This window comes from Hemitrygon akajei, chromosome 1, assembly GCF_048418815.1.
Source record: "Hemitrygon akajei chromosome 1, sHemAka1.3, whole genome shotgun sequence".
Lineage (NCBI taxonomy): Eukaryota > Metazoa > Chordata > Chondrichthyes > Myliobatiformes > Dasyatidae > Hemitrygon > Hemitrygon akajei.
Window position 1 is genome coordinate 25,869,932 of NC_133124.1, and position 20,582 is coordinate 25,890,513.

The window sequence follows — 20,582 nt, forward strand, 5'->3', positions numbered from 1 at the left end:
AAGAGATTAAGCAGCTGTTTGTCTTTTTGTCAGTTGTTAAATGTAGTAAGTGTTTGTGCCACAAGGATTGGTGGTGGATCCTCATCACTCCCTCAACCTTCTCCTCCAGCAGCAAGAGGGAGCCGCACAATTATTTCACTCACTAGGACCAAGATCATCCACTCAAACAACGCACACAAAATGCTGGCGGAAAACGCCAGGTGGGGTGGCATTTATGGACACTCGGCCTATAAGCAGCCAATGCCTCGGGTCAGAACACATCAGCTGTTCATTTCCCTCTACAGATGCTGCCTCACCTGCTGAGCATTCCTCCAGCATGTTATGTGTATTGTTCTAGACTTTTTCAGCAGCTTCAGTCTCTGTTTTAAGATCATCCACTCAGCTGAGTTCCTTCCCCTTTCTTACTGTGGCCTGAGCCTGAATGCATGTCCTCTGGTTCTCCTGCCATTCTCTTCATGCAAAACCACCCTCCACGTGCCTCAACCTGAACTTTTGAATGGAAAATCCTGCGAAATGTAGTGGACGTGGCCCAGTCCATCACGGGTAAAGCCCTCCTCACTGTTCAGCACATCTACACGAAACTTTGCCGCAGGAAAGCAGCATCCATCATCAAGGACCCCCACTACCCATGCATACTCTCTTCTTGCTGCTGCCATCAGGAAGAAGGTACAGGAGCCTCAGGACTCACACCACCAGCTTCAGGGACAGTTTTTACCTCTCAACCATCAGGCTCTTGAACCAAAGGGAATAATTTCACACAGCTTCACTTGCCCCATCATTGAAATGTTCCCACGGCCTATCTCCTTTTTATCTCTTGTATCATAGCATTGGAGAGGGATAGGAACAGACTAATTAAGAAAGCATTTAATTGGAGTAAGGGGAAATATGAGGCTATCAAGCAGGAACTTAGAAGTGTAAATTGGCAACAGATGTTCTCAGGGAAATGTATGGAAGAAATGTGGCAAATGTTCAGGGGATATTTGCATGAAGTTCTGCATAGGTACGTTCCAATGAGTCAGGGAAAGGATGGTAGGCTACAGGAACCATGGTGTACAAAGGCTGTTGAAAATCTAGTCAAGAAGAGCTTACGAAAGGTTCAAAAAACTAGGTAATATTAGAGATCTTATATTAGAGATCTCTGGATCTTCTAGATGAAAGGAAAATCATGTCTGACGAATCTGTGAAAGGAAAATCATGTCTGACGAATCTTATAGAATTTTTTGAAGATGTAACTAGTAGAGTGGATGGGGAGAGCCAGTGGATGTGGTATATTTAGATTTTCAAAAAGCTTTTGACAAGGTCCACACAGGAGATTAGTGTGCAAACTTAAAGCACACGGTATTGGGGGTATGGTATTGATGTGGATAGAGAATTGGTTGGCAGACAGGAAGCAAAGAGTGGGAGTAAACGGGACCTTTTCAGAATGGCAGGCAGTGACTAGTGGGGTACTGCAAGGCTCAGTGCTGGGACCCCAGTTGTTTACAATATATATTAATGATTTAGACGAGGGAATTAAATGCAGCATCTCCAAGTGTGCGGATGACACGAAGCTGGGCAGCGGTGTTAGCTGTGAGGAGGATGCTAAGAGGATGCAGGGTGACTTGGATAGGTTAGGTGAGTGGGCAAATTCATGGCAGATGCAATTTAATGTGGATAAATGTGAGGTTATCCACTTTGGTTGCAAGAACAGGAAAACAGATTATTATCTGAATCGTGGCCGATTAGGAAAAGGGGAGATGCAACGTGACCTGGGTGTCGTACACCAGTCATTGAAGGTGGGCATGCAGGTACAGCAGGCGGTGAAAAAGGCAAATGGTATGGTGGCATTCATAGCAAAAGGATTTGAATACAGGAGCAGGGAGGTTCTACTGCAGTTGTACAAGGCCTTGGTGAGACCGCACCTAGAATATTGTGTGCAGTTTTGGTCCCCTAATCTGAGAAAAGACATTCTTGCCATAGAGGGAGTACAGAGAAGGTTCACCAGATTGACTCCTGGGATGGCAGGACTTTCATATGAAGAAAGACTGGATCGACTAGGCTTATACTCACTGGAATTTAGAAGATTGAGGGGGGATCTTATTGAAACATATAAAATTCTAAAGGGATTGGACAGGCTAGATGCAGGAAGATTGTTTCCGATGTTGGGGAAGTCCAGAACGAGGGGTCACAGTTTAAGGATAAAGGGGAAGCCTTTTAGGACCGAGATGAGGAAGAACTTCTTCACACAGAGAGTGGTGAATCTGTGGAATTCTCTGCCACAGTAAACAGTTGAGGCCGGTTCATTGGCTATATTTAAGAGGAAGTTAGATATGGCCCTTGTGGCTAAAGGGATCAGGGGGTATGGAGAGAAAGCAGGTACAGGGTTCTGAGTTGGATGATCAGCCATGATCATACTGAATGGCGGTGCAGGCTCGAAGGGCCGAATGGCCTACTCCTGCACCTATTTTCTATGTTTATATGTTTCTATTATAAGGCTAGCAGGAAGGAGCTTAAAAAAGAAATTAGGAGAGCCAGAAGGGGCCATGAGAAGGCCTTGGCGGATAGGATTAAGGAAAACCCAAAGGCATTCTACAAGTATGTGAAGAGCAAGAGGATAAGAGGTGAGCAAATAGGACCAATCAAGTGTGACAGTGGAAAAGTGTATATGGAACCAGAGGAGATAGTAGACGTACTTAATGAATACTTTGCTTCAGTATTGACGACAGAAAAGAATCTTGGCGATTGTAGGGATGACTTTCAGCGGACTGAATAGCTTGAGCATATTAAGAAAGAGGATGTGCTGGAGCTTTTAGAAAGCATCAAGTTGGATAAGTCTCCAGGATCAGATAAGATGTATCCCAGGCTACTGTGGGAGGCGAGGGAGGAGATTGCTGAAGCTCTGGCGATGATCTTTGCATCATCAATGGGGACGGGAGTGGTTCCAGAGGATTGGAGTGTTGTAGATGTTGTTCCATTATTCAAGAAAGGGAGTAAAGATAGCCCAGGAACTTATACATCAGTGAGTCTTACTTCAGTGGTTGGTAAGCTGATGGAGAAGATCCTGAGAGGCAGGATTTATGAACATTTGAAGAGACAAATATGATTAGGAATAGTCAGCATAGCTTTGTCAAAGGCAGGTCGTACCTTACAAGCCTGATTGAATTTTTTGAGGATGTGTCTAAACACATTGCTGAAGGAAGAGCAGTAGATGTAGTGTATATGGATTTCAGCAAGGCATTTGACAAGGTACCCCATGCAAGGCTTATTGAGAAAGTAAGGAGGCATGGGATCCAAGGGGACATTGCCTTGTGGGTCCAGAACTCGCTTGCCCACAGAAGGCAAAGAGTGGTTGTAGTTGGGTCATATTCCGCATGGAGGTCGGTGACCAGTGGTGTGCCTCAGGGATCTGTTCTGGGACCCCCCTACTCTTTGTGATTTTTATAAATGACCTGGATGAGGAAGTGAAGGGATGGGTTGGTAAGATTGCTGATGACACAAAGGTTGGCGGTGTTGTGGATAGTGTGGAGGACTGTCAGAGGTTACAGCGGGACATTGATAGGATGCAAAACTGAGTTGAGAAGTGGCAGATGGAGTTCAACCCAGATAAGTGTGAGGTGGTTCATTTTGGTAGGTCAAATATGATGGTTGAATATAGTATTAATGGTAAGACTCTTGGTAGTGTGGAGGATCAGAGGGATCTTGGGGTCTGAGCTGCTATGCAGGTTGACTCTGTGGTTAAGAAATCGTGCGGCATTGGCCTTCATCAATCATGGGATTGAGTTTAGGAGCTGAGAGTTAATGTTGCAGCTATATGGGACCCTGGTCAGACCCCACTTGGAGTACTGTGCTCAGTTCTGGTTGCCTCACTACAGGAAGAATGTGGAAACCATAGAAAGGGTACAGCGGAGATTTACAAGGATGTTGCCTAGATTGGGGAGCATGCCTTATGAGAATAGGTTGAGTGAACTTGGCATTTTTTCCTTGGAGGGTGTATAAGATGATAAGAGGCATTGATTGTGTGGATAGTCAGATGCTTTTCCCCAGGCTGGAATGGCTAGCACGAGAAGGCGTATTTTTAAGGTGCTGGGGAGTAGGTACAGAGGAGACGTTGGGGTAAGTTTTTTACACAGAGAGTGGTGAGTGCGTGGAATGGGCTGCCGGCGACTGGTGGAGGCGGCTACGATAGAGTCTTATAAGAGACTTCTGGATAGGTCCATGGAGCTCAGAAAAATAGGGGCTGTTGGTAATCCTAGGTAATTTCTAAGATAATGACGTTCGGCACAGCTTTGTGGGCCGAAGGGCCTGTATTGTGCTGTAGATTTTCTGTTTCTATGTTTCTCTTCTAACCTATGGACTCACTTTCAAGTACTCTTCATCTCATGTTCTCGTTATTTATTGCTTATTTATTTATTATTATTATTTCTTTCTTTTTGTACATACACGGTTTGTTGCCTTTTGCACACTGACTGAATGCCCAAGTTGATGTGGTCTTTCATTTGACTCCATTATGGTTAGTATTCTATCGTGGATTTATTGAGTGGGCTTGGAAGAAAATTAGTCTCAGCTTGTATATGGTGACATATAGTACTTTGATAATAAATTTACTACAAACCGTTTGAACCTTGAACTTTGGTTTTGTGACCCTGTCCTGCTGGCTCCCATCCTCATTGACTCAGTGAGTAATTTCCCCATGCACAATACTGATCATCTCCTCAAAAGCCCCACTTTTTGCCCCTCAGTCAAACCTTTAACATTTTATTTGCCTCTTACGCAATAGTTTGCTTCATATAAGGACCAATAGCCGCATCGCAGCACGTCAAGAGTATAGGATACTTTTATGTTTATTGTCCTCTGTTATATTTTGTTTTACAGAATTCGATGAAAGTTATGTTCAAGTGTTTGTGGAAGAATTGTGGAAAGGTGCTGAGCACTGCTGCAGGGATCCAGAAACATATTCGTACCATGCACTTGGGGTAAGATTCAAGCCACGGGAAAGGAGTATAATTTTACAGAACTTTTATGGTATGGATATTACTTGCAACATTTTCATTCGGCGAAGTGGGTCAGTCAGTTCCATGTGGCATAAATATCAAATGCAGCAACTTTCTGTCTGGCAAGAAGTGAGTTATATCATTGATCCATCATTTGTGAGTTGCAAGTGTAGATATTCTCATTCTAGATTTACTAGGGCGACATGGTAGCATAGTGGTTAGTGTAACACTTTACAGCGCCAGAGATCAGCAAGTAGAGTTCAACTCCTGCTGCTGTCTGTAAGGAATCTGTGACTGTGTGGGCTTCCTCAGGGTGCTCTCGTTTTCTCTCGCATTACAAAAATGTAAAGGTTATGGTTAATAAGTTGTGGGTTTGATATATTGATGGGTGGAAGTACGGCAGCAAGCTTGGTACATATTCGGACTGTGTTGGCTGTTGATGCAAACTACGCATTTCACTGTATGTTCCTGAGTTTCAATGTACTTGTGACAAACAAAGCTAATCTTTAAGCTTTATTAAGAAGATGTATCTTGGAGGCCAGACATATTCATAGAGACTCAACAGCAGTTTTTAGTAAGTTTGAAGCATTTTTGGCAGAAGTCTCAGAGCTGATTGGAGGACCAGTTACAAAATTTTGTGAAGGCCTTGGAATTTGGCACTCACTGCAGAAAAGAATTGCATCATTGCACTAACTAGACATGGAGTTGCTGCGAGCGGTTTTAGTTATGGAATACTCCTGCTGTTAAAATTCGAGAATCTACTGCCTTGAAAGGCTGTACCTCAGTAAGGTGGCATCCATCATTAAGGACCCCCGCCACCCAAGTTATGTCCTTCTCATTACTACCATCAGGGAGGAGGTGCAGGAGCCTGAAGGTGCACACTCAGCATTTTAGGAACAGTTTCTTCATCTCCACCTTCGGATTTCTGAATAGGCCATGGACTCATGTGCACGACCTCACTAGTTTGCTCTCTTTTTGCTCTGATTTATTGTTTTTTTATATTTCTTTTTGTAACTTACAGCTTTTTTTTGTATTGCACTGTACTGGTATGGCAAAACAACAAATTACATGTCAGTGAGAATGAACATGATTCTCGGTTCTGGCCTTTAAGATTGACTATTATTGACTCCAAAGTACAAATCGTGTTAACAGCTAATTGGGTTTCCTCCAGGTAAATCTTCCTCTAATTATAATCATATCTTACCAGAAATTTTCTGTGGAAAATTTAATTGTGTTCAACCTGTCATTTAGCAGCAAATGGGAAAGGTTTGCAGTGAAATTCCATGCCAGTCTGAAGCTCGCAGAGCATGATACAAATAAATACAACAATAAATATAGTGACAAGCACAGAACAACAAAATAGTGCGATTAGAAGCATTGAATTGTTAATAATGGTATAACTGAGGGAGATGGAATTAAGCGTTCAGAACGTGGCAGCACCACTGGTGACAGTGTATGAAAGAGGTGATTGGATCAGAAGTCTGCTAGAGGCAGGGAAGAAGCTGTTCCTAAAGGCTGATTTATACTTCTGCGATGCATCTACGCCGTAGGCACTGCGTACCCTACACTGTAGAGTGACGTGCACCTCCCCAGAAAAGTAACTCTCACATCATGGCGACGCAGACCACTACAACTGTGATTGGCCAGCTTGGTCGCATCGAATTTCCGGTCGCTTCTTCTCCGCCATGTCTGTACACCGTTGCAAAATAGATGAACCAAATCGTCACATCTACCTGCCAACGTGTGAAAATGTTTGAAATTCATTTCCTCGTCCATGTCTCTCACGAAGAAACTCAACACAGTGGCATAGAAACCCCACCGCCAACTAGCATTTTGGCATACACCAACGCATGCTCACTTCTGGGTAGAGTGACGCAGAAGTGAAAATCAGGGCTAAGGCGTAGCCCATACGCACAAGTATAAATCAACCTTTAGTCTGATGGACTGGGCAGTGTTTACCAACCCCTGCAGGTTCCACGAGTCCAGAGCAGTAATGAGGGAATTCTTGATGACGGAACCTGTCCAATGATCATGAACCCCCATTACTTTTGACTTGATTCCTAGAAAATCAGGTGGCATCAAGAAGCAGGCTCAAGCTTGTATGTCAGTGGCCTAATTAGAACTGAAAAATGTTACAGGGTTACAGATTGTTAGCAAGTACTCACAAAAGATTGCCTTCTTTTTACACATTGGTTATTTGTCAGTCCTTGTGTGTAGTTTTTCATTGATTCCATTGTAATTCTTTGTTCTACTGTGATTGCCCGCAAGAAAATGAGTCTCAGGAAAGTATATGGTGATATCTGCATACTCTGATAATAACTTTAATTTAAACTTTGAAGTACAAATTTTGGGAAGAAGAGGGGGAGGTGTAGGACAGGGTAGAGAGACAGGCAGTTGAGGTGATAGTTTGGAGTGAGGGAAAGAAGCAGGGCTGTGTTATGACGGAATTATTCTCTAGGTTTACGTGTGAGCAGTATCAGAATCAGGTTTAATGTCACCAGCCTATGTCATGAAATTTATTAGCTTTGCAGCCACAATGCAATACATGAGGAAAGAGGTGGAAATAAACTGTAATGGTACGTTAAAAGTGAATAGTCAGTTACGGAAAGAGAAACTCCCTAACTGTGGAACCATCACCATGGAGGAGAGATATTAGACGGATAGAACAATTTCTCCAGCTCACTAGAAGCTAACCACATACAATTTAAACTGCTACCTGTTAATAATGGTGGTTTCCTGAAAATACATCTGATACTATAGTAAATTTTAATAAGTAAACAGTTGTAAAAATATATTGCACATCTACATTTACAGTGCAAATTAATCTATAATCTTTTTAGATTGTTACAATAGCTCTCTTTATTGCAAGATTATAGATAAATTCTTTCAACTAAATAAAAGATGTAATTCATTAAAGTAATTATTTAGATTGTAAGTCTGAAAATGAATGCTATATTTTTAGCCTGTCTGTATCGGTTCATTAACAGTAGGATATGTCAGAAAGTGGAATGTAAAGATCAATAAAATGTTAGAACTTTGCAGTGAAAATATATTCAAGTTCTGTAGGTTCTTCTATTAAATAAGGTTACACGTCTTTTAACTCAGATTGAGTTTTATGACAATAGATGCAAATCTACAAATCTGTAAGCCCTTTGATTAAAAAATGATCAAAGAGTTTTTGAGGTAGTTGCTAAGTAGTCCCATTAACTCAACAAGAAAGAACTGAACCCCTGCTTTCACCTGTAAGTACCCTCTATTAGTTTAATTACTGGTTACACCAGCCTTTACCTATCGTTGGCTTCCTAAAGTGTTCCAAAAATGAAAGCTAAATTAAACAAAACCCCACCTCCTCGGTCTGGTTATGTTGTGACCCTTAGAACTCAATATTCAACAATTTCAGAAAATCATTTTCCTGTTCCTTTCCACAGATCCCGAGTCATGGTGAAGGGTCTCAGCCCGAAACATCAACCCTTTATTCCTTTCCATAGATGCTGACTGAGGCGATGAGTTCCTCCAGTATCTCGTGTGTGTTACTCTGGATTTCCAGCATCTACAGAATCTCTTGTGTTTGCGAGTTGCTGGATATTTCACTTTCACTTTGTTTCTTTTCTCACCAGTTTCTAACTGCTGGTGTTTAAAGTTGACGACCTTGATCTGCATTCCCTCTCTTCTCCATTCCTCCGGTGTAGAATGAGCTGCCAGTGCAAATGGTGCATGCAAGGGTCAATTTCAACATTTAGGAGAAGTTTGGATATACGCATGGATGGGAGGGGAATGGACGGCTATGGTCTGGGTGCAGGCCAAGGGACTGGGCAGATTAATGGTTCACCATAGACTAAATGGGCTGAATGGTCAGTTTCTTTGCTGCACTGTTCTATGACTCCCTCCTTTTGAAGTTCTAAGACATACTTGTTTTTCCTTGCACTGAAATGTGAAGTAATTTTTCCCTCTCCCTCTCCCCCTCCCCTTCCCCTCTCTCCCCTTTCCCTCTCTTTCTGTCACGTGGTTCGGATACGGCCCAAGTGCGGAGGGAGACACTGAAGCAGGTCGATAGTTCACGGACTTTAATGCGAACAGTGTTAAAGGGAAAATAAAATAATAAACACTAGGCCAAACAGGGGCATTGACTAAAACTCTCAAATGGAAGGCGAAGCCTACACTGCGGCTGAAAAGATCAACTAAGAATAGAACGGATATCGCTAGTCTTCAGAGTCAGTTAACTCGACAGTCCGATTTCTCAGGCAAAGCAGAATGCAGGCAGCGAAGCGTTGCTGTGCCCGTGTCCAAGTCTCAACAAATACTACGATGGAATGAATGGAGTTGAATGCTATCACAGTGAAATAATAATTAGCTGATGCGTGCATATTCACGAGCGCAATTGCCTTATCTGCTGCGCTGTCGAATCTGTGATTGTGACATTTTCTCTTCCCTTTCTTTCTTCCCCCTTTCTCTCTCTTTCTTCCGCCTCTCTGTCCCTTCCCTCTCTTTCTCTCTTCCCTGTCTCTTACTTCCCCTCGCTTCCTCTCCCCGAGGATGTTGCCTAACCTGCTGAGTTCTTGTCACTTTCTATTGACTAATTTTATTTCAGATCCCCAGCATATGCAGTTTTGTTTTGCTCCAATAAGCGTTTCTCGGTGACCTCATGAAGATAAACAAATGACCTTTCATTCCATTTACACTTCTTCACTGAGCTGACCAAAAGATCATTTTCATGGGAGATCATTTTCAAAAGATTATTTTCAACTTCTTCTGTTGAAATATCACCAACCTATTGTGTCGGTTGAGTTCAGTCCTACCGAGGTGAATTCAGGATCCAGCTGGAGTGACAAGAACAAAGAACATAAAACTTTTCAGCACAGTTGTGTCAACCTTTTAACCTACTCTAAGACCAATCTAACCCTTCCCTCCCACGTAGGCCTCCGTTTTTCTTTCGTCGATGTGCCTTTCTGAGGGGCTGTTAAATGCCTCCGATGTATCTTCCACTACCAACCTCGCTTGGCAGCATGTTTCTCGCATCTACCACTCTCTGTGTGAAAAACCTACTGTACCTCCGGTGTCCCCACTACACTTCCCTCCAATCCACTTAAAATTATAACCCCTCATAATAACCATTCCTGCATTGGGAAAATGTTTCTGGCTGTCCACTCTATCTATGCCTCTTATCACCTTGACCTCTATCAAGTCACCTCTAATCCTGGTTCACTTCTGGGAGAAAAAGCCCAAGTTCACTCAACCTATCCTCATAAGACATGCTCTCTAATCCAGACAGCATCCTGGTAAATCTCCTCTGCATCCTCCCTATAGCTTCCACATCCTTTCTATAATGAGATACAGACAGACAGACAGACGTACTTTATTGATCCCGAGGGAAATTGGGTTTCGTTACAGTTGCACCAATCAAGAATAGTGTAGAAATATAGCAATATAAAACCATAAATAATTAAATAATAATAAGTAAATTATGCCAAGTGGAAATAAGTCCAGGACCAGCCTATTGGCTCAGGGTGTCTGACATTCCGAGGGAGGATTTGTAAAGTTTGATGGCCACAGGCAGGAATGACTTCCTATGACGCTCAAGTGTTGCATCTCGGTGGAATGAATCTCTGGCTGAATGTACTCCTGTGCCTAACCAGTACATTATGGAGTGGATGGGAGACATTGTCCAAGATGGCATGCAACTTGGACAGCATCCTCTTTTCAGACACCACTGTCAGAGAGTCCAGTTCCACTCCCACAACATCACTGGCCTTACGAATGCGTTTGTTGATTCTGTTGGTGTCTGCTACCCTCAGCCCGCTGCCCCAGCACACAACAGCAAACATGATAGCACTGGCCACCACAGACTCGTAGAACATCCTCAGCATCGCCCGGCAGATGTTAAAGGACCTCAGTCTCCTCAGGAAATAGAGACGGCTCTGACCCTTCTTGTAGACAAGATGACCAGAACTGAGCACGATATTTCTGAACAGAGCTGTATAGAGCTGCAACTTCGCGGCTCTTGAACTCAATCCCCTGACTAACGAAGGCCAGCACACCACACACCTTCTTAACCATCCAATCAACTTGTGCGGCAGCTTTGAGAGAGCTGTAGACATTGACTCCAAGATCCCTCTGTTCCTCCACACTGCTCTTAACCTTGCATTTGGCCTTCCAAGTGCAGGTTTCCAAAGTGAATCAGTTCACACTTCCCTGGGTTGAACACCCATCTGCCACTTCCCAGCCCAGCTCTGCATCCTGTCAATGCCCCATTGTAGCCTCTTTTTCTGTTTGCAGGCCCTGTAATAATGTGACATGAAAATTGTTGCCGGAATTTTTGTCCCGTCATTAATAGGTGCTGGTAGCAAATGTCAAGAAATGCGGTCATGTTGTTGGAAAGTCTGTATTGATTGTGAAAACAAAGCCAAGCGTTCTGTAGCACTAAAAGGCGAGAGTGCCTACTGCTTTGTATGATTTGTGTTGAACTTACTTTACAATCAGTGCTGGACGTTAAGTGGCTTTTTATTTTCTCCCAACAGACGTAACGTAGATTCAGATTGCAGTGATGGTGAAGAGGACTTCTATTACCAGGAGATCAAACTGAACACGGATTCTGTAGCTGAGGGTTTGGGTAGCCTGTCTCCAGTGTCGCCATCGGTGTCGTCACCACCTACGCTCTCAAGCTCGGATTCAGGACGATCTGAAACCAGCGTCACCAGAACCGAGGCCAAACCCTCCACCCCTCTCAGTCGGTCAGCACCAACCTGCCTCTACCTCGTCCACACTGACCACGCTTATCAGGTAACAAGGTGCAGCTTGGGACGGTTCGCTTAACTTGCAAAAGTTTTAATGATTAACCGCAAGGAAAAAACTACCAAAGTTAAAGGATCGTTCATACTTTGTGGTCCGTGGGATTTGGATGAGATGTCAGATTGAGTTCAGACTGTTAAGAGGTCTGGGTGTGCTATTCTCACTGTTTCTTAGGTGAGCAGGGGAACTTCCCCTGGAGTTGGACCAATACTCATCCTTCAGTCAGAATGAATAGAAAACTGTGCTCATTATCACTTTAATATTCCTACAGGCTGCCTGTGCAGAACTTTACTGCAATATTTTAATTATTAATAACTGATTCAAAAAGGATATCAATAGCTATAAGATGCTTTGGAACCTCCTAAGATCATAACAGGGGCTACGTAAATGATTCTTTTATTTAGCACTCCCAATACAAACTGGATGTAGTAAAAGGTAGATTTTAGAAACTCAGCATGCAAGCAGGTGAGTCGTTTATAATTCAAATATTTTCTTCCTCAAATGGACTGAATCTCTTTATTTGAAACGGTCGACTCCTTGCATCATCTGTTGAGACATACACTGTAGAGGGAGGCCTCTCGGCCCATCAATCCATGCTGCCCATCGATTCCAATCCAGTTTTGTTATCCATACATACCCAGCAATTCCCTCAGATTCCTGTGCTCACCTACTAGCTGTTTGCAATTTATCATGGCCAGTCAACCTACTAACTTGCATCATTTTGGGCTGTGGAAGGAAACGGGAGAGCCTGGAGGAAGCCCATAGGGTGAATGTACAAACACCATGGGAGATCAGGATGGAACCTGAGTCGGAGGCACCTCTGTTTCATCCCTCTTAAGTTTGATTATTACCATAAACATTAAGCCAGTTGGAATTTAGAGAGAATAATTTGACTTCTTTTTTTTAAAACTGGGTTATATAAAATTTGTATAAATCTGCTGTATACACTACTCGTGTTGATGTTAGCATGTTTCATCCTGGGGCACTCCATTCCGGACTGCTGGAGTGAAACTTTACTTCTGCTGAAGCCTTTAGAACTGCAGTGCACTGCACAATGTAAGTAATGTTAATGATAAATCTCTTGTGCTTATGTTAGTGATAATATTAGCAGAACAAAAATACTTGCCAACAGGAAAAGGGCCCAAACAGGTTTCTTTTCAGCTACTGACCCTCTCTTCCTGCTTGATTCCCGTTCAGTCCCTCAATTAGAGAATGGATCTGTTTGCCCCCTGCACCATTTTAAAATCTAATTCTAAGCATCCTGTGAGATTTATTCTATGACCTATGTGTGAAAATTAGGTTATTGGTTGTGACTTTCTCTATTATGATCGATTGACTGCCCTTGTATCTGAGCAAGGCGGAACAGTGGCAGCTAGCATAGTGCTTTGCACTGCCAACAGTCCCACTGCTGTCTGTAAGGAGTCTTTACATTCCCCCTGTGTGGGTTTGTCTGGGTGCTAATGTTGCCTCCAGAAGCTTGGTGACACTTAAGGGCTGTGTTAATCATTGACACAAACAACACATCTCACTGTATGTTCCAGTGTTTCGAGGTACGTGTGACAAATGATCTTTATCTTTAAACTTTGTCTTTTTATATCTCTTGTTGTATCTAAAAAACTGGCCTGGATTAACTTCACTTTTTTTGAAAACCATCATTATAACACCACGGAGGACTCTCATATCCAAAACAATTCTGTGGTAATCCCTCATAAATCTGTGTCTAGCACAGGTTATCCAGCTGTCTTCTAAACTGCTTGAAGGATAATTGCCTAGAAACTGTATGCCATGTGATAAAGTTTCAGTGAAAAATGTTGACAGTAGTTGTCCAGGTGAGTTGAAGGCAGTGATTTTCAGTCAAGGCCCTCTGTGTGCCTGAGGTTCTCATGTGTGGAAGACCTAGATAAGCTCAACAACTGGCAACTTTGAGCCATTTAGGTAGAAGTGGATATTGGCAGTGCTGTGATACCTGCCTAGTGTGACTCTAATGCTACTACCTGGGGCAGGTTCTGTCCATAGATAGGAACCCTTACAGGCTTCATCCAGCATTCCTCCTGCCCCCCTCACTGCATCACTTCCACTGAAGTTTGTGACTCTTTCTTAACTCCCCTCCCTCCACATATTATCAATTGATCATCCATTTGAATTGAAGCCTAAATTAATATCAATTGAAACCTAAAACATCTCCTCCTCCCCTCCACCCAAAGGCTTCTGGTCTTTCAGTAACCATGGCTGAAAGCAGCCAATGTAGCTGAGACAAAAATGGTATAAAAATTGTAACTCTGGGTCCCAGTTTCCTTTTTGCACAAGTCTCCCACCTCTTTCTAACATGTCTTCCAACTATCAATATCAGTAAGTTTGAAAGAGTACAGAGAAAATTGACAAGCATGTTGCCGGGATTTGAGGATTTTAGTTACAGGGAAATGTTGAATAAGTTAAGATATTTCCCCCGCCCCGCCCCCCCCCCCCAGAGGGTATGAGAATGAGAGCAGATTTGATAGTGGTATACAAAATTATGAGGTAAATGCGAGCAATTTTTTTCCCCCCATTGAAATTGGGTGAGACGAGAACTAGAGGGTGAAAGGTAAAATATTTAAGCAGAAACTGAGGGGGTATTTCTCCACCTAGAGCATATATGTCAAACTCAAGGCCCGCGGGCCAAATCCGGCCCGCGGTGGAATTATCTTTGGCCCGCGAGATAATATCTAATTACTATTAAAGCTGGCCCCAGTAATCGAAGCGCCTATGGCGTATGATATGGCTAATGCTGAGTTTATTCAGGTACCAGGTTTTCAGGGTTTTTAGTGTTTATTCAGCAGTCTTGCTCGGCAGTCTTCTTCATAAGAAACGGAATTTGTAAAGTGAAACACTTTGTAGTTATGAGGCACATGAGAGCAGGCTGAAAAAACAGAGGCAACGAAAGCTGCGTTCGCACGCGTCCGACTGATCCGGCCCGCATGAAGCTGCATTTTGCTCAATCCGGCCCGTGACCTAAAATGAGTTTGACACCCCTGACCTAGAGCATGGTGCAAGTGTTGAACGAGCTGCCAGTGGAAGTGGTGGATGTGGGTTCGATTTCGAGATTTAAGGGAAATTGAATAAGTACACGGGCCAGGAGTGGGATGGAGGGCTGAGGCCCAGGTGTGGGTCGGTACCGGGCACCGGGCAGAATAACAGTTCGGCACAGGCGAGGTGAGCCAAAGTGCCTCTGTCCGTGCTGTAGTACTGTATGACTATCTGAATGAGGTTATGGCCAAACGTAGGGCAGACAACAAGCTGACGACTCACCACTAATATTCATTCCTTTTAAGCAAGGGGTTCATCCATAATAACCAAAACATAGAGCTCCTCTCTATACATCTGAGATGCTTTTGCTTTGTGTTTGTGTTGCAGTTCCTGTAGTGCATTTTCATGTAGAGATAAAACCCTCATTCGGCTGGGTCTTATGAAGGCAGATCTCCCCATCAACTACCTTTTATGAGCCTGGGGTTAGTTGCATGCCTGTGACCAGTCAGAAGCGGGCAGCATGAGTACACGTCTTGCAGAGTACTTTTAACCCGTCCTGATATGTGAACATTAAGCTGTAGTTATTTATTTATTGATTGATTGATTAGTACAGTGCAGAGGAGGCCACGCTGCCCAGCAACCCCCAGTTCAACCCTTGCCTAATCACAGGACAATTTGCAATGGCCGATTAACCTACCAACCAGTCCATCTTTGGACTGTAGGAAGAAACTGGAGCAGCCGGAGGAAACCCACACGCTCATGGGGGAGAACGTACAAACTCCTTACAGGCAGCGGTGAGAATTGAACCTGGGTCGCTGGTCCTGTAAAGTGCTGTGCTACCATGCCATCCTTGTTTGTCCCTAGTGGTGCTTCATGAGACAAGAGGATTGTATTTACAGACTAAACCACCTATGTGGTGATTAGTTTATTCCATAGTCAGAAGAATATAGCAGGTGTTTTCCAAGTATAACTCTGATCTAGAAATACTTGGTCTTCTGGATTCAGCAGTGAAAGCTAGACAGAAGAACCTTTTTTGAGTGTTAGTCGTGGCAGATTTCTGTAGCACTGAGGGCCAAAGCATTGTATAGTTTAGATCAGGCCACGTCCACTTGGTGTTCCAGACTTCCTGTGTAAGCTGCACCACTGCAGGGTAAGCACATGGAACAGGCAAGTCAGGATCTCACTTAGGGTTGTCTGAAAGGTTAGAATTTTTTTTTTAAAGATTAGCTTTATTTGTCAAATGTACATCAAAACAGAGAGTGAAATGCATAGTTTGTGTCAAATCACATCAGCAAGGATTGTATTGGGCAACGTACAAGTGTCGCCACACTTCCAGCTTCAACATAGCGTGGCCACAACTCACCAACCCTAACCGTATGTCTGTGGACTGTGGGAGGAAACCAGAGCACCTGGAGGAAACCCACACAGTCACGGGGAGAATGTATATACTGCTTACAGCCAGTGGAGGGAACTGAAGCCCGGTCCTACAGCCGGGACTATAAAGCTACTGTGGTCACAGTAAGATGGGCCTGGGTTTAGGATGACCAGCTGAGCCTTTAGAATGACCATTGGTTTTTGAGTTGATAAGATGTAAGCAAGGTCAAGATCATGTTGGAGTAGACCATCAGGCGGATCGTGGCCAGTTATTGGGAGTGAAAGTCAGGCTTGACACTAGTGAGAGGGGGAGATGGAGGTTGTAACCAGAATTGATTGTTGGGGTACTGGACTACAGCATTGTGAGATACAGGTACCTAACTTAGGGGCCTACCGGTGCTGGGTTACCAGTGACAAACTGCATGGGTTAAATATTCCTCAGACCACTGGCTTTTGCCCTCAAATGCAGCTGAAGAATGTCCTCGTGCATCACTTGTCTATGCCACAAGCAATGGGAAATCCAAAAAGTCACATCCAGATAAACATTGCTGACTATTGGATGCTATTGTGCATATTCAAAGGTCAAAATTTAAAGTAAAGTACATATATGTCACCATATACAACCCTGAAATTCAGTTTCTTGCCGGCATACTCAATAAATCTATAATAGAATAACAATGACAATAGAATCAATGAAAGACCACAACAACTGGGTGTTCAACCAGTGTGTAAAAGACAACAAGCTGTGTAAATACAAAAAGAAAGAAATGATAGTAATGAATAAATAAGCAATAAATATTGAGAACATGAGATGAAGAGTGCTTGAAAGTGAATCCATAGGTTGTGGGAACATTTCAATGATGGGTCAAGTGCAGTTGAATAAAGTTAACCCTTTTGGTTCAAGAGCCTGATGGCTGAGGGGGTAATAACAGTTCCTGAACCCAGAGGCTCCTGTACCTTCTTCCTGATGGCAGCAGTGAGAAGAACGCGTGACCTAGGTGCTGAGTGTCCCTGGTGATGGATGCTGCTTTCCTGTGACAATGCTCCATGTAGGGAATGGAGGCTCAATGATAGGAAGAGTTTTAGCCATTATGAACTGGGCTATATACACTATTTGTAGGATTTTCCATTCAAGGGCATTGGTGTTTCCATACCAGACCGTGATGCAACCTGTCAGAATACTTCACCAATACTCTCCGCCACACACCTATAGAAGTTTGTCAAAGTTTTAGATATCATACCGAATCTTTGCAAGCTCCTAATCTGTTAATTGTTATTTCTGGTCATAATTTGCAGCCTGGACTTTTAAAAAAATCTACACAAGTAAGTTATACTTGCTCTGAGGAGCTTTATCTTCTTATGCAATGCGGTGTCCTTATATTCATATTGTTTCTAACAGGCCACGGCACCTGTTAATATTCCTGGATCAAAGTTCACACCTACCAGCAATGGGTTCAGCATCTCTTGGCAATCTCCGCCGGTTACTTTCACCGGCATCCCGGTAAGTATCAGAAGCTCAACACTTGACCGGCACTTGAGTTTTCCCAAACAGTGAAGTTTTCAGGCAGCTGGAGACATTGAGAAATTGTGTAAAATGTAATCCATTTTAATGTTTTATATTTTTTTAAACAAAATTGTGCAGTGTTCAAATTTTGTCTTTTTGATCCGATTTATGTGAAGGGAAGTTAGTGTTACGAACCCCGTAACTGGGTATCTTACCAGCAAAGATAGGAGTATCCGTTGAAGTCTGATGATACTATTTTTAACAGTATTTATTAGTAAAAATACACAAAAAAAATCAATGCAAATATACAGATAATATACGTCATCAATACTAAACCTAAAAGTGCGGGTATAATAATAATCAATAAGAAATAAGCTCTATCGTTGTCTAGGGGATAATGAATTGTCCGATGGAAATATAAAGTTCAGTTCAGTTCATACAGGCTGCAGTAGTTGTCGTTCGCGGTGTTGCAATTGTTGGAGAGCGAGAGTAACAGCTATTAACTTGCCAACTTTCCTTTTACGATCTTGATCCATCTCCGTCCTTTAGCTAGACCGTTCCGTGGAGGACTCATCACCCAGGCAAGGGTGGACGCACACACAAGCCCCCACCGGTCTCGTAGCGTCTCTCCTGGTGCGTCTGAGGGGTGTTCCCCAGACCCTACTTTTATCCCCACTCACGGGGTCTCAGATGTCAGTCAGGTTGGGATGATGCAATCCCTCAACCAGACCACTCTGGTTGCCCCCTGAGGGGTTTCAATGAATAGAACAATACTCAATACACAATTCCTCCTTCAAGAGACAATAGCAGTAATCTCTCTCTTTGTCAATAGGAGACATTCCAACCTGCACTGTGCCTCTCTCTCATAAATTTGTATGAGCTGTCTATCTCTCTCATTTTCTTTGATAACAGCATCGGAATAGTAGCGATTTGCGATTCTCCAAAGGGGGGGGGGCATTGGCAATTCTGTACCCTTCGGCCCATCAGAGTTGCTCCTCATTCGTAACATTAGTGAATCAGTCCATGGTATAAAGGTAACAACTAAGTGTATTGATGAGAAAGGTACAGTTGAGCTGATCGTTCTGCTCTGCGTTTTGCAGGACCAATCTATATTCTTACTCCTTAACTGCATCCATTGACAGTAGTTGTCCGGGTGAGTTGAAAGCAGTGATTTTTCAATCAAGCCCCTCTTTGTCTGAGGTTCTCATGTGTGAAAGACCCAGATAAGCCTAACAACTGGCAACTTTGATTTTCACTCCACAGTGTGCCTTCTGTGAGCTATCTAGGTAGAAGCAGATATTCACACTGCTGTGAAACCTGCCTAGTGTGATTTTAACGCTACTGCCTGGGGCAGGTTCTGTCCATAAATAGGAACCCTTGTAGGCTTCATCTAGTGACCAGCATTCCTCCTGCTCCATCACTCCCACTGAAGCTTGTGACTCTTTCTCCAAATATTATCACTATTTTCTTTCTCCTTAACTGCATCCATTCACTCATTGACCAGGTAATCTTGTTTATCCCCATGGTCATCCCAGTTTTACCCAATCAGACTCATCCTTCTTTCCCAGTCTCCTGCCTTCTTTTGTCCTCTTGATGAAAGTTCTTCAACCTGGAATGTTTTTCTCTTCCCACAGTCACAGTCGGACCTGCTGAGTTTTTCCAACATTTTCTCTTTTTGTTTTTAGCATCTGCAGCTTTATGATTTTCACACCAATGGCATTGTAGTTGATCCATTCTTTGCAAACCCACTCTGCCTCACCATCCCTGACATTATGACCCTCCTTAACTCTTCTCTCTAGAAAACCCTCCTAACTTTTCCTGCAGTACAGCATCATCTTTCCTCTCTGGAAGGCCTTGGACAATTTTTCCATCAGGAAGATGCAGATTAATGCACATTAGTGCTTTGAATAAAAAACTTCTTATTTCCTCTCTAAAATAATGCAACACTATTAATTACTTAAGGAGCTTGAGTTCATTGATAAAGTCTCCAGAATAGCACTACCTCCTATTATTGCTTCAGATTTTGCTTTATTGACGGATCTAAACTGGTCAATAAATTCTCTTACTTGTATACTGTAACTCCTACAGGAACTCGATAAATATTGGCATTTTTCTAAAAGTAACCGTTAATGTTTTGGCAGCCATGCCCATGTATATCTCCTGCAATCCTAACTCAACAAATTGCATAAATACATCTTCCCATTGACATTCGTTTCCCGCCCTCTCAAGTGTTTTGTATTGTAATTGTGCTGGTACAAATGCAGTTTGAACAAATGTTTTAGCATTACAGTGTTTTCCTTTTTGAAATAGATTTACATTATTCATTATTGGGCAATAAATGTAGGGGAGACTATTCCATTCAAGGTCCTTTTGCAATTTTTTTTCTTGGATTCATGGTTTAAATTGGCATTATTAAGTTTAAAACTAGATGTTTTTTTTAGGCAAAGTTTTGATTAGTCCTGCTATGCCCCTGTGTTGCTTTGGATCACATAGAGTATCAAATGCAGCAAATCCATTTTAATTGAACATTGGGTTGTGGACAATAAACAAAATAGGTCAGACTGTAGGGAGGTGTAATCTTTTGGAACAGGTGACAGATAGCAGGAGTAACACACAAAATGCTGGGGGAACTCAGGCACCATCTATGGAAAGGAATAAACAGTTGAAGTTTCGGTCTGACCTGCTGAGTTCCTCTAGCTCTGGATTTCAAGCATCTGCAGAATCTCTTGTGTTCAAGACAGAAGGATTGCTTTCTTCCCTATAACCATATAACAATTACAGCACGGTAACAGGCCATCTCGGCCCTTCTAGTCCATGCCAAACGCTTACTCTCACCTAGTCCCACCGACCTGCACTCAGCCCATAACCCTCCATTCCTTTCCTGTCCATATACCTATCCAATTTTTTTTTTAATGACAGTATCGAACCTGCCTCTACCACTTCTA

General features: G+C 42.9%; 1 protein-coding gene across 3 annotated transcripts in view; it reads left to right on the forward strand.

Annotated features, from left to right (window-relative positions):
- Positions 1–20,582, forward strand: part of znf704 (zinc finger protein 704) — a 192,014-nt gene that overhangs the window by 152,963 nt on the left and 18,469 nt on the right. For 2 of the 3 annotated variants that reach the window (XM_073039817.1, XM_073039826.1), the window contains exons 5-7: positions 4,852–4,952; positions 11,486–11,747; positions 17,533–17,634. In XM_073039817.1, the coding sequence (XP_072895918.1) occupies positions 4,852–4,952; positions 11,486–11,747; positions 17,533–17,634 (465 nt within the window). The remainder of the gene's footprint in view (positions 1–4,851; positions 4,953–11,485; positions 11,748–17,532; positions 17,635–20,582) is intronic. The other variant, XM_073039834.1, reaches the window with a different exon arrangement.